At 46.5% G+C, this 13,328-nt stretch overlaps 2 protein-coding genes across 9 annotated transcripts in view; one reads left to right on the forward strand and one right to left on the reverse strand.

Moving 5' to 3' along the window:
- POLR1E (RNA polymerase I subunit E) overlaps positions 1-13,328 on the forward strand; it is a 35,208-nt gene that overhangs the window by 11,800 nt on the left and 10,080 nt on the right. For 2 of the 3 annotated variants that reach the window (XM_067316574.1, XM_067316575.1), the window contains exon 12: positions 1,417-1,818. The exons of the other annotated variant lie outside the window; for it this stretch is intronic. In XM_067316574.1, coding sequence (XP_067172675.1) covers positions 1,417-1,576 — 160 coding nt within the window. In that variant the 3' untranslated portion in view covers positions 1,577-1,818. Of the gene's footprint in view, positions 1-1,416; positions 1,819-13,328 lie in introns of those variants that run through there. 3 annotated transcript variants of the gene reach the window in all.
- Positions 9,164-13,328, reverse strand: part of FBXO10 (F-box protein 10) — a 33,158-nt gene continuing 28,993 nt past the window's right edge. For 5 of the 6 annotated variants that reach the window (XM_067316565.1, XM_067316561.1, XM_067316564.1 and 2 more), the window contains 2 exons: positions 11,989-12,170; positions 9,164-10,504 (listed from right to left, as the gene is read on the reverse strand). In XM_067316565.1, the coding sequence (XP_067172666.1) occupies positions 10,342-10,504; positions 11,989-12,170 (345 nt within the window). In that variant the 3' untranslated portion in view covers positions 9,164-10,341. The remainder of the gene's footprint in view (positions 10,505-11,988; positions 12,171-13,328) is intronic. The other variant, XM_067316566.1, reaches the window with a different exon arrangement.

Raw genomic sequence — 13,328 nt, forward strand, 5'->3', positions numbered from 1 at the left:
TCCCAACAAGCAGACATTAGCTCAGCAGGCAGCTTACTAATATGATCTCAGAATGGATCAGGTTGCCCTACTGGCAATCAGAGTTCAGCAGTGCTTTTTAGTATCTCTCTCCCTCCCCATCCTGTTCTGTGGGTGATGATGATTCTGAGGACATGTGCTTCCTAGCACAACAATGTTGGTCTTTCCCAAAAGGATTGTGAGAGCTGATGCTGCTTTAGTGCAGCCCTTCCCTATTGCTATGAGAAAGACATTTCTGTCTGCAGGATTTTGTTGCTGGGAGTATCCTGTAGTTTCTGGCTGAGGGATGTAATGTGAAGCTGCTGTGAAAACTGGAAGTTATCAGAGCCCTTAGTCACCTCTTGGGTTTGGGAGCATTGATGGAATGAACCCTGGTTTTGCCCCCAATTCTGGTCTTTGCTCTTTGATGGAGAATAGTGAGTTTAATAGCACTATTTGATGTTGATTTCCATATTTTTTTCTTTTTTTTTAAGCAAGCTGTTTAGAAAGAAGCCATGCTGTTTTGGGGGATTAACATGCACATTTTGCTTTTAAATACTGTATGGGGGCTGGGAGGACCAGGTAATGTATCCTGGTGAGAACAAGATGGAGGAGGCTGGGACCTACTGGGAAAATTGAAGCATGATACAAGTCCCTGAGTCATCTGATGTAGCTTTGGGATGATCCCTGCTTGGAATGGGAGCTTTGATCAAAGAATTCCAGAGATCTCTTCCTGTTTGAATCGTTTTGTATTTCAAGGATATAAAGTGAGTTGGGAGGATTCTCTGAATTGTATGTTCTTGGGACCACAGTAAGGCCAGAACTCTTATTTCCCTGCTTGCTATTTTCAGAGGTGCTTGGTTTTCTCTGACAGGCCTCCAAGTATGTTCTGGTCTGCACTCTCTTGCCCAAATGCTTCTTATTACATATCTCAGCCAAGTTCTTCTACTTACAGCCAGGGATGCTGAACTCCAGCAGCTCAAGAGGAATTGCTCTTGAGCTGTACTAGATTTCCTCCATCATACCATGCACAGGAAATGAGTGCCTTGGGAAGCATTTACATTTGAAGAACACAGATGCTGGGGATCAAGGCCTGCTGACCTCCCTTTGGAAATGGAGAGCAGCATTTTTACAATTTAGCTGGCCATTGAATAAGACAGTGTAGGTTTATAATGATCTCCAAAGTGGTTTTGCTCAGGTCAGTAACATTTTAGCCACCACAGCAAGGCTCTACCCCATAGCCTTTGAATACTTCAAGCTTCTGTCACCATGGTGCTTCTGAGACCCAGAAAAGACACACTGCTCGCTGCTGACTCCTAGCTTCTACCCTGAGGGGAAAGACCATTGCTCTTTTGCACCGCGTCTGTCCTGGAAGGCCTATCCACCCCACTGACATAGTGTTTCTCTGGTGTTTTCCAGAATGATGGACATTGCGAGGGCCATGCGGTTGAAGGTCTCCAAAGCAAAGGGGCTGCCAGGACTTGAGGCTGACCAGAACCACAAGCTGGGCATTCTCTCTCTCCCCTTGCCCATGCAGAAGGCATCAGGGGGCCAACGGAAGCGCAAGAAGATGAACTAAAATACCTCTGAAGTCAGAGCAGGGGTGAAACAGTGCCTTTCCCAGCTGCCATCCTGCACACAGAGCATTCAGTGGGCAATTTTATCTGTTGGATTTGGCTGTCCACTCTCGTCCCAAGACCCAACTGAAAACCAGTCTTGTTCTTGCACTAGGACAGATATTGACTTTACCAAACTGCTTATTTTTTCTATGTATGTGAAAAACAAACAAAAAAGCTATAATAAAGCCTTTGCCCTTCTTCATGTTCATGTGAGAGAGGACAGATGTAGGATGGGCCAGAGCAAGGAGCAATGTCTGAAACCACAGATTTTCCACTGAGTACTGTCAGGATAGTTCTAGCATCAGGCGGCTAGTCTTACCCTTTTTGGCACAGAATTGTGGGGTGAAGAGCATAAGAAGAGAGAGGCTAAGCAATGTTGGTTTATGCACAATTTCAGCATGCTCTGTGTTTGTTTCTCCAGATTTTCAGTTTAATTCTGTGTTCAAATAGTGTTAAGTTGTAACACAGACAAAATATTGCTGCCACTTTCTGTATCTCAGGTGGAGGAGAGGGAATTTTGTTGACTGAAGAGCTGGAGTCATCTTCGGAAAGGCTGGGCAGTTTGAATCAGCAACTGTCCCTTGGGAGAGAGATTTCTGTGCTGGTTTCTCTGTATTTTCAATTTAGTTTTAGGCTGTTGGGCTCTAAGTCTCATTCCAGGTGTCCATTAAGCAAGGTTGTGAGGATCTGGGGCTTGTGAGAAGCTGTGGATCAAATCCAAGAAGAAAAGCTTATGTAAACCAGGAGGAGTGCAGGATGACAAGAGCAGTCTTCTCTTTGAAGGTTTGTCTTTGCTTCAGACAGTAATTTGGGTTCAGATACACCTATGTACATCCTTGGGATCTATGGTAGCTTCTTACTATTCTCATTTGTGGGATCTGTGAATAGTCAGTCATTAGAAGCAGCACAAAGCATATCCAGTTTTCTGGCAGAGGGTAATTAACTCCATGGGAATTACAGGCTGCAGATAATCAATAGTAAGTTTTTTGTGGCCAGTTTGTTACCCTTACTGTGGAAAATCTATTTGGGAAAAATTTGAAAGGCTTTAGAATGAAAAGGTGGCAACAGGATTAGTTATGCACTCTAACAACTCTGTGGGACTTGTTCAGAAAACAAGAATTGCTGAAGAAAGAGTGAGTTCTTTGCAGTGCACAGGACTCTGGGTCTCCAGCTGCTGTCATTGCATGCCTCGGCAGTGAGGCCCAGAGTCTAGGACTTGAACTCTCAAGGTGTGCCCTGACTCTCAGCCTCCCTGTCTTGCTTTCTCTTATGGCTCCATAGCTCTCTCATCCACATCCGGAAGAAGCAGACACCCTGCAGCCTCAGAGATTATGTCCCCAGAGGGAGAGAGGGTTCAGGCAGTAGAAGGCACTGAGCTTAGTTCTCAGGAGAGCTTGGTCCTGCCTCACCTGGTGTTTGGTTCCCTGAGAGGATTAGGCAGAAGCTGGGTGTTTTCCTGCCCAGTTTGCATATGTGTAGGACAGCAGCACTTGTGATGTGCAATCACACACTGGATTTGGGAATCTCTTGACTCACCCAGGCTTTGTTCTCAAGTCTTTTGTAGAGTGAACTGGTTCAGGTAGCTAATCTGGAACTTACCACTTTTCTTATTTTTTTCCATTCTAATTACAGTCTGTCTTGTGTGTAAGTCAGAGCTGCTGGCTGTGATAGACTGGAATGAAGCACTATTCTGAGATGCATATAATTAGTTTACTTGCCCTCCAGTTCTGGCTTATTGCTGCTGTGTTTTGGTTGCTTGATTTGGGGCACTAGAAGGGAAGCAGACATGACCCGCTCTGACAGTGTGATGAATTCTTGGACCAAAAATTAACTGCTGTTGCAAAGCTGCTTCTGCATGCTTCAGTGAGCAGAGGGGTAGAAAGCAGAGATGAGTGCCCAGCCAACCAAGCAAGTCCCAATACTCCTTTCCAAGATTTGTAGCCACTTGCAGCAGAGATGAGGATGTTAATAGCCTCTCTTGACATCATTGCTGTGTGCACTAGAGCCTATTCTGACAGGGTCTGAGACCATCATCCCTGATTCTGGGAAAATGAGTGCTGATTTTAGTCCAGCAGGGGAAATGACTCATCTGGAATGTGTCTCTTACCATCAGCAACAGCACTTTGAAAAGCGGTTATTTTCCTTCTCAGTAACTCGGCAGAGTTCTTCACTACTGAAAAAGATGCCAAGACATGGACTTGGCTGTGAGGGCACAAAGACTGAGATCTAGTCTTTGGGCCCAGAGAGAGGCCCTAGGCATTGTGCTGCACAGAGCCTGAGAGCAAGTCCCACTGAACCAGGGAATGCAGGGCTGCTTGCAGACAGGTCAGGCTGAAGGGACTGTCAGGTGTGAACCACAAGCTGTACGCAGTCTAGTGGGACTCAGAGCCCTGAGTCAAGTGTTGGTCTCCCTGTCCATGTCATGGAGAGGAGACAAAAGGTGAAAAGGAGAGACCAGGAAAACCCAGTGGCATTAGGGAAGGATGCTTCACTGGGAAGGAGAGGTTTGCTAACACTCTTTGCTGAACTTCTGAATTTTGCTCCAGAGCATTTCCTAGACATTAGGAATGCAAGGAGCGGGGAGCAACAGAGGCTGGGAGAGATTGAGAGTCAGTGCCCTTGTCTCTGGAGGCATGTGTGTAGGTTGTCCAATAGCAAACTGAAACGCAGGGCAACAGCTGGTTTGAAAACCCTGCCAGAACAACACCACCATATGGCATAGGCAGGCTGGGAGCAGGAGGACCACAAGCCGCTGCTCTTGAACTGTCTCTGAAGAACTGACCTGAGGCAGTGCTACATACACATTATACTTGGCAGGCACCATTTTCTCCAAACAACTGCTGCCTTAGCAAGCGAGTGAAGAAAACACTATATTGTAATAGGGAAATAAGTTTACTTTCTCAGCAAACACAGCATCAGCATGCTTGAGCCATGAGGCAGGAGCTACAAGTTGTATGTCATGATCCTTATCTGAACTCGTCTCCTAGTACAATGAAGCATTGAAAATCACTGTGGAAAACAGACTGTGCAGAGATACATTCTCACTGTGACTTTATAAGGGGGTGAAGAATTTTGAGCAGGCAATAAAAAGCTCCTGTCAAGCAGTGATGCACTAAATGTGTGCTCCAGCAGGGCACTCTTGCAGTGGCATGGAGGTTTGTGTGTCCTGGACCCTAAGCCTTAGGCTGTGTCCACTGCAGGGTGACTCCCATGGATCCCCAGTTTGAAGGTGACTGGAAGCTCTCCTTGCTGCTCCTCTGCCACAGCCACAGGATTAGTCCAGTACTTTGCTAGCATACAGATGGTGGTATCGCCCTCTTGAAAGGGTATCTAGCCACCAAGTAAAGAGGCCCTGCATTTTAGCCCATTAAAGCTACCTGCAGGCTTCAGGCAGGCTACTTCTCACATCTAGGGCAGAATGTGCCACTCTGTAGGGTGCTGGGGGGACAGCACTGTAGGGCACAGCTTTTTTTGGTGATGTTAGCATCTTGTCTCAAAACTGGCTCCTGCATATATAGCAGGACAAGCAGAGCAGCAGCAGGGAAGCACTCAGCTCTTGCCAGTGCTGCCTTTGTAGAAATGAGCTCTAATTAACTTACAAGCAGGCAAATGTGCTTTTAGAGCAGAGCAAAATGCAAGGACTGTGCCAAGCACTGGCCACATAAGTCATGTAATATTGCTCTGGCTTTGCACAATGCTCATGTGATGAAAAAGCCAGCAGAGCTCCAGATTATGACCTCACTGAGCTCCTGGTCTGGTGGGAGTAACCCAGTTTGTAACAATGAACAACTGAATTAAGCATATGCACAAGTGCAGCAGCACCCCAGTCTGCTTTCATTATGCTCTCAATGTGAACAATTTTCTATATGGCTGCTTGACAGCATGCACGTCCTCCATTGATGTGCTGTTCCTGCCCTGAAGAGCAACAAGCACAGAATGAAGAGGGTGTTAAATCTATTTTGAAGATCCCAAATCTCACTGCGTTTTGTCGGTCTGGTCAGTGGGCTTCAGAAGCCTCTGGGAAGTACCTGAACCTATAGGTGTTCCCCAAAAACCCAGAAGATGCTTTGGCTTGGAAGCAACTAAACCTAGTGTTTCTGGGAATGCTGACTCACCTCATTCTCTGCCTGTATGGAAGGGCCAGAAACCAGGCACAGTAGAGTCTGCATCTTACAGAGCCTGTTCCAGCATGCTCCAAGCATCATCCGGGCTGGCCTCTGTTAAAAGCAGTTCCACAGTTAAAAAAGCTGTGTTGAGAACACAAAAGTTGTCCTGGGTCAAAACAATTGTCTGCCTAGCCCAGCACTGACAGTGACAGCAAAAGAGACTATTTAGGGATAGCCGGCCAGCCTTGCTCCTTTGTATGGTCCCATCCCCTTACACTGTCCCAGTGCCTACACTCTCCAGATTAGGGATGGTAGAGGGGACATCCTTGCCTGCTCCCTGTAGTATCCATTTATGGCCCTGCTGGCCAGGAGCTGGTCAAGCCTCTTTGGCCCTGCTGATCCCATCTGCTGCCAGTGTGCCTTTGCAGCAAGTTCCAAAGATTGCTTCCCTGCTAGGTGAAGCAGAACTTTATTTCACCAGTCTCCGCATAGTTTCAGGTGCTCCCAGTTCTCATACTGGAGCATTTGATGAAGAGCAGAAGGCTCTTCAGAAGGCTTCATACAGAACAGACTTCTATTTCAGAAGTATCCTTAAAGCAAAATGGCACTGTTAACAGCTGGAGGGTTGATCTTGTCTAAGCACTAAGATTCTTCTTTCCCTGAAGTTCATCTGCTCCTCAGTGGCACTACCACAACAGGACTGTTCTACTATGTCCCAGTAGGCCTCATTTTTCCATTTCCCTAATTCTGACTATCATCTCAGGAGACCTCTTTCTCAGTGCTGGGAGCTCCTTGCACTGTGTGCATATACCTCCACTCTGTCAGGAGAACTTCTACCTGCACTTTGTGCTTTAGATGTGCTGGTTTCTGAAGACTTGTACTAGTTCAGCATTGCCTTTGAAGCAGTGATTCAAATCTCTTCTGCCCTTACTCAGTTCATTAACAGGTTTAAAAAAAAGAGGGGCATTAAAAAAAGTCGTTACCCCAACTCAACCCAACTTACCTACCTGTCATCTCCTGGTCACTCTTCTCTTCTGGGCCGGGGCAAGCCTACCTCTTTTATCTAGGTCAAGGGGGGGCCACTTTGCCCATCATTACTACTGCCTTTGAGATGATGGGCTGGGCAGAGTGGAAGGTAAAATTCACAAGAGCAGAAAGAAAGCAACCTTGGTGGTGGGGGGAGGAGGAGGATCAGTCCCCAGTGTTGTAGGCTGGTCCATTTTGGACAGGGAAGAAGAACCAACCTCTTTCCTTGTCTCTAAAGCTGTCTCTGGTTTCTCTCACATGTCTCCTGAGCAAGGGTGAGCCTGACCCTTCAAAGCCTGGCAGGCCAGTGCTACACAGTGCTGGCAACACTTGCATTTTTACCCTGAAGCAATCCAAACCTCTGACCAGAACGCTGACTATACACTGCCAAAAAAAAACGCAGTCTTTTAATGGTAAAAAGTCTCCTCTAGTGGTGACTCAAGATGGCTCTGGACTGTACACCAAGAAGTAAATAATTATATATACCTAAGGACCACAACTTCATGTTGGAGATTTGCCATGTTGTCTCTCACCCCTGGTTTTGAATGCACTGCCCCGCATGCAAAACCCTCCAGGATAAAGCATGCCCAGCTCCTGCTGGGTATTTGTCAAATACCCATCACTGCCAAGTGAGTACAGCATGCAGACCAGGGCTACGAAGTGTGACAAGACCCTTCTGAAAGATTCTATTCAAAAGCCACCCTGGAAAATTTCACTCAGAATCAGATGCCCTAGGAACTTTTTGGAGGATTTCCTGAAAAATGACTGTAAAAGGAAAGATTGATGGCTCCCTTCTGTGCATAGGGCACGGAGAGAAGACCTGAAGAACTGAGGTGCAAGGGTCCTAATCCTTGAGATTACTGTATGAAGCCTGAACTGTAAGTGACCCATTTAGTCATACTGCGAGCAAGCACTTGTGCTGATGGAGCAGGTGCACCAGTGCTAGACCAACTCACTCTTGCAGGACAAATTCGTACTTGAGCTCAAACACCACCAGGCTTGTCTTTTACACCATTGGATTGCATTATTCTTTATGAACTTCATATGGAAACTACTGCAGCTATCATTAAAATGTAAAAAGCAATGTTCTTTCTAGAATAACTCCAGGCTACTGAGGAAAGTACCCTTCACATGCAGCTTTAAAAGTAATGATGTATCTCACACATTCAGCATGGTTACACAGGGCAGCCCCTGGATCCCAACTCTACTCTTAGGGCCATCTCTGGTTTGGTTATGTATTTGTTCTCATCTAGTGATTTATTTAATGTAAATCCACCCAGCCAAAAAAACAGATGTCTCTCCTTCCCAAATGAATTTTCTTTGACACAGCTCAGTATACAAAGATCAGTATCTTCTTTCATTTTTGTCTTTCTTCAGAAAATGTTTCTAAAACAGACATATCCTGGTTTGTATTCAGGAACAAGAGCTTCATGCCCCAAATAATTTTTGAAATGGAGTGCTTGGCTTGCACTTGGAGTGTGCCAGTGGTGAGACTTGTTCAAAATAGGAGGAATTCTGTTGGCAAATTACCAGATGGAGATCCCAGGCTCATAATTATCTGAACATGGGCTTCACTGACCTCTAGAAAACAGCAGATGAGCCCATAAAAAATGCTTGCCCTTCAAAACAAACTCAGTTACTAAAATGTAGGCAACTTTTAAAATATAGCACTTTATTTATGGCATAGAGCTTTCCTTACAAAAATGGTATAAAACAATAATTTTCCTTAAAAAAGTAATATGTGGATCACATCTAGCAGCATCAGGCTGCAAAGAGGCAGGAGATGTCAGATACTGCAACACAGTTATGCCAGCTTGTACTGGAGGAGATGCCTGTCTGGACAGATCGTTATGTGATAAAAAAGCATGTCTTCACATGCATGAAGGAGCACACAGGCACAGTGGCAGACAGGGAGCCCCAATAACCCACTCAGAGAAAGGAGTCCCTGCCCCAGCCCTCCACAGGGCTGTCCCAGGAGAGCCATCAGCCCAATGAGCCAAGGGGACATCCACCACAATGAGCCACAGCAGCACCTCTCCAGGTCACCTCACACATGGAGGCGGGATTACTACCTACAGAATACAGGACACATTATGGGATGCAGGGGAACAGCATTTGGGAATTGCACAAGATTTTTATGGGATGCTGAGGGGCAGAATCAAGGATGGAGAAAGGGAGGGATCAAGGTGGTTTCGAAAGGAACAAACATGGGAAGATAGAATGGTAAAAGGGGATAAAAGGGGCCCATTGCATGTAAACAGGTTGCTGGTCAGCCTGCTTGTCTGGCCATGCCCTGTGCCTGATCAACACAGGCTGGCCTGTCTTCTCAGTAAACTTATTTTAAACTATTTTCCTGGGTGAGAGGCTCTCTATTCTGTGTGCGTGTATACGTGCATGCATGTGTGTGTGTATGGCGGCCTAAATGCCAGCAACTGGAGTCAGACTGCCAATCACAGGGATCCATGTGTCTGTGCTGCCAGCACCTGCAGTGAGTGAGGGTGTGTACATCAGTGTGTGATCACTAGTGAATATCTAGCTGGACTACCCAGCAAGTAGGTCAAGTGTCTTGAGAGCCAGGTATGTGCATGTGTCTGCGAGTGACAACAGGAGGAGCTGGCTACCAGAGGGAGCAAGGGGTTCAGGCCAACTGGTAGAGAAACCGTGAGGTCTGGGAGTTGCCTGCAAGGGCCATTTGCACGTGTATATATGTCCCTGTGTTTGAGGTAATGAGGAGGAAACTGAGGATCCAGGGACAGCCATGGGATGGACTGTGTGTCTAAGCCCAGTTACCGCAGGGATTCACAGCATTTGCATGTGTGAGGAATTCTGTACCAACAATGGGAGTGGGGTTGCAGGCCACGGGGACTTGTATGTCTAGTTGCCAGCAACTGGGGAGACCTGCAATTCGGGGGCAGATACTGAATACATGGAATGTTTAAGCTCAGCTACTGGAGGGATCCACACTGTAAATATGTATATATTTCCCACTACCAGACCTTCATCCTGATCAACCAAAGAGGGGAACAGGATGAGGCCTTTGGTGCTGTTGGTATGAGTATGTATGTGTTTGTATGAGTGCTGAGTGCTTCTGTCTGCAATGATTTGTGTGGCCTTTCTGGGTCAGAATCACTACAAACATGGAAATGAACTAGAAGACACAGGGCATGTTTTCTACCTCTGTGACTCTTCTGCCACAAATGCAAATGTGTCACTGACAAAGCCACTTCAAAGCAAAAGATTCTTAAATAAGTAAAGTTGCAGTCCATGTAGGAAGAGAAACGTGCTCTGAGCTTCTTCTGGGGAGGCCAGACAAGGCTGATTGCTGGCCCTGCTATTAGGGTATTCCATCCAAGGAACTTCTTTTGCATGTAAATTGCTTCAGCAAAGATCTCAGTGGGCAAAGAGGAAGAAACTAGTGCCTGTTCTCCCAGCCATTTTTTATTTAGTGATGTGCCATTGACATTGTAAAATCTTTGATTCAAAAAGGGAATACAGCCCAATGGAGTTCCCTGCTCTTGAATGTGAAATCTTCCCAGTGACACCTCCGGAGAAAAAAGAGGCTGAGAGACAAGTGAAGAAACTTTCCTGCCTGGTCAAAGAATAGCACAGAAGATACTCCCTTGGTTGTGGCAGCCTCTGTCCACCCTGGTTACTTTGGAAATCTTCTGACTGCTGGTTGCCATGGAGGACCCAGGGGCAGTTCCTTCGATGTGAGGTCGTGCTGGGGGGTTCATCAGCATACACTCCACATCAAACCTGGGAAAAGGAGAGAAACCTCACATGTGGCCATGAAAGAGGGGTGGTAGTGCCACTTCTGGAGCAGCTTTAAAAAATGCTTCCTTGAAATTCACTCTTCAAGTAAGAAACAAGGAGCTAGCCTGTGCTGATAACTGCACAATGCTCATCATCCAACTTCTGTTCTGATAACCAAATGGGGCAGAAATAGTCTGAGATTTGAGACAGAATGCCTTGTTTTACTGCAAAAATCACTTTCTGTGATTTCCCAGCCAATGCTTCTGAGTAACTTCAAGTTCTGGGGATGGGACAAGGGCTTGCAGAGGGAGAGACAATGCTGGGAATTAATCATGTGCAGGGACTCTCAAGAATTGTTTAAAGGGGCCAGATCTGAAAACCTAATGGAGGAGCTGCTGGGCTAAGGGGACTGGAAGAGTTGCCCAGAGTCCTCCCTATTGCACTTTATTTGTATGCTCCTGGAACCTAGAAGACCAGGTGACAAGAGCTTCATCTTCCTCGAGGACCACATGGTCTAATTTCCCTCTAGTAATGCAACTCTTCCAATCTGACTGTGTCCTCTCCTCTACCCTGGAATGAGATTCATGCCCCAGAGAGAAGAGGAAAGGTTATATTTCTAGTTGAAAAGAGCTATCCTCTGAACAACCAGCCCTAGTAAGGGTGATGGGCCTGCCAGTTTGTCGCTCCTCAGAAGAGTGCTGCAGAGCCCTGGTCTAGAAAGATCTATTCTGAATAAGGCCTATAATGTGAGTCACTGAGATTTAGGTGACTGTTGTTAGCTAAGGAATGCTCACATTAAAGGCTTCCAGGTATAGCAGTACCTCTGAAGACCACTAGAAGAAATGGCTCTTACATTGGCGCAAAGACCAGGAGAGCTAAATCACTCCCTGGAAGTATAAAAGCTTTGAGATGCATTCTCCTGCTTGTCATTCACATTGCTCTGGTAGCAAAAGCCTGGACATGCAATCTGGTGGTCTGAAGTTACCCCTCCCCCTGCCAGCACACAAACACAATGTAAACCAGGGTGTGAGTCTGGCCTTATTTTCCCTCTTCTTTCACTGAACGCAGGCTATAAGTGCCCTGGGGCTGTCCCTACTGCAGGGCTGAGGCAGGCCTGCAAATGCAGCAGCCAGACCTCAAAGGCAGTTCCATGTAACAGAATGCAAGTGAGCTGGCCAGGGCACAAGGCAGATGTCAGTATGCTCAGAGACACAGTGAAGACCCAGACTGGCCTTACAAGGAACAACTCAAGCTTCTTACTTGGTTTTGGAGGTATCCCATGAGGAACCTCTTGGCTCTGCCTTGATCTTCAGTCCTTGCCTTCAGTGGTTCACCAAGCACTTGCTGGTGAAGCTGGTGCCATAGGTTAGTGACTGTGAATTTGGGAAGAAGAGCAGCAAAGCTGAGCCTTCCAGGGGTCCCCTAACATGAGCACAGAATGGTGGCTCCAAGCTCACTACCACACCCCATGGGGCAGGAGGCCTCACCTTTTCTTCAAGGTGAGAAGGATGTTGTTTTGGACGATACAATCCTCTGTATTCGATATTGGTTGCAAAATGGATTTCTTGGACCTTCCTTGGAAAATGAGGTTTTCCTGCACCAGGCCTTTGGCTTGGTCAAAGAGAGCAATCCCGTAATCCCGAAAGGACTGGATCCTGTTCTTGGTCACCTGAAAAATAACCTTTAGACGGATGGCCCAAGCAAAAGGACATTGGCCATACACCTTTGTTCAACATAAAACCAAAACCCAAAGCTCTTCCACAAGCTCACTAGCACTCCCTGGTGATCTGGTAACATACCAAGGGCATGGCCCAAACATGTGACCATGAATGTTTGGAAGAAAGGGAGTTGTTAGCAGGGCCAGCACCATAGTCACGAACACACAAGCTTTCTCTAAGCTTTCCACATTTGTCTAGTGACCCCAGTCAGCAGTTCAATTGCTGTCAGTGCTAAACACTACAGGCTTCCCTGCAGTGGGTACACAAGCCCACTGTGAAACACGAGAACAGATGCTACTAAACATGAACCTGACACCATTCCTTGCTCTCCAGGTTTCTCTGCTGTAGTTAAAGGCCATTAGTTCTTTGTATATTAAGAAAAAGAAAGCACTTAGGAGTCTCCTCTCCCTAAGGCACGGCCAGGGCTCTCACTGTGGCATCATCTGAAAGGTCAGTACAGCCCATTCTCCTCCCTGGAACCACATGAACAGTTTCTGCAATGCTCCTTGCCCAGTGTTCATCCCCACCAGGGCTGCACACAATGCTTACTTGTTCTCAGGCACCTTTTGGGCTCTGCCAGTGGTAAGTGAGAAACAATAATGCAGCAACATTGCCAGCATTTCAACAAGCATTTGTGCACCTCCCTCCATTCCTCAAATGAACTCTGTAGAATGAATCCTACCTGTGTCCCCCAGGAGACTCAAGGCTGGGAATGTGGAGAATTCAATCTTTTTCAGCTTCTGGTCCAGACAACGTTTTGCTGACCAGTATGCTTTTCAAAAGGAGTTTGCAGCCCCTGGGCAAACTCAAGCAAAGCATTTGTCTCTGGAGGGTTTTCTGCATACTCATTTTAGAGCTCCTTCATAAAGAGAAAAATTGCATTCACCTAGCATTTTGAGGCACCATAGCTTCACCTCATCAAAGAACATGGAGGAAACCTTAAATGAGATGCTAACCTTGGGTACTTGCTAGATAATGGATCACTGCATCTAATTTGCAAAAAAATTAGCTCAAAACCCAACTACTCCAGTTATCCACTTGACAATGCCACTCAGCTAAAGAAAGGGGACAAGCTGTGAAGAAGCTTGACTTTGCCAAGGGCAAGCTGA

This window comes from Apteryx mantelli, chromosome Z (genome assembly GCF_036417845.1).
Source record: "Apteryx mantelli isolate bAptMan1 chromosome Z, bAptMan1.hap1, whole genome shotgun sequence".
NCBI classification, from domain to species: domain Eukaryota; kingdom Metazoa; phylum Chordata; class Aves; order Apterygiformes; family Apterygidae; genus Apteryx; species Apteryx mantelli.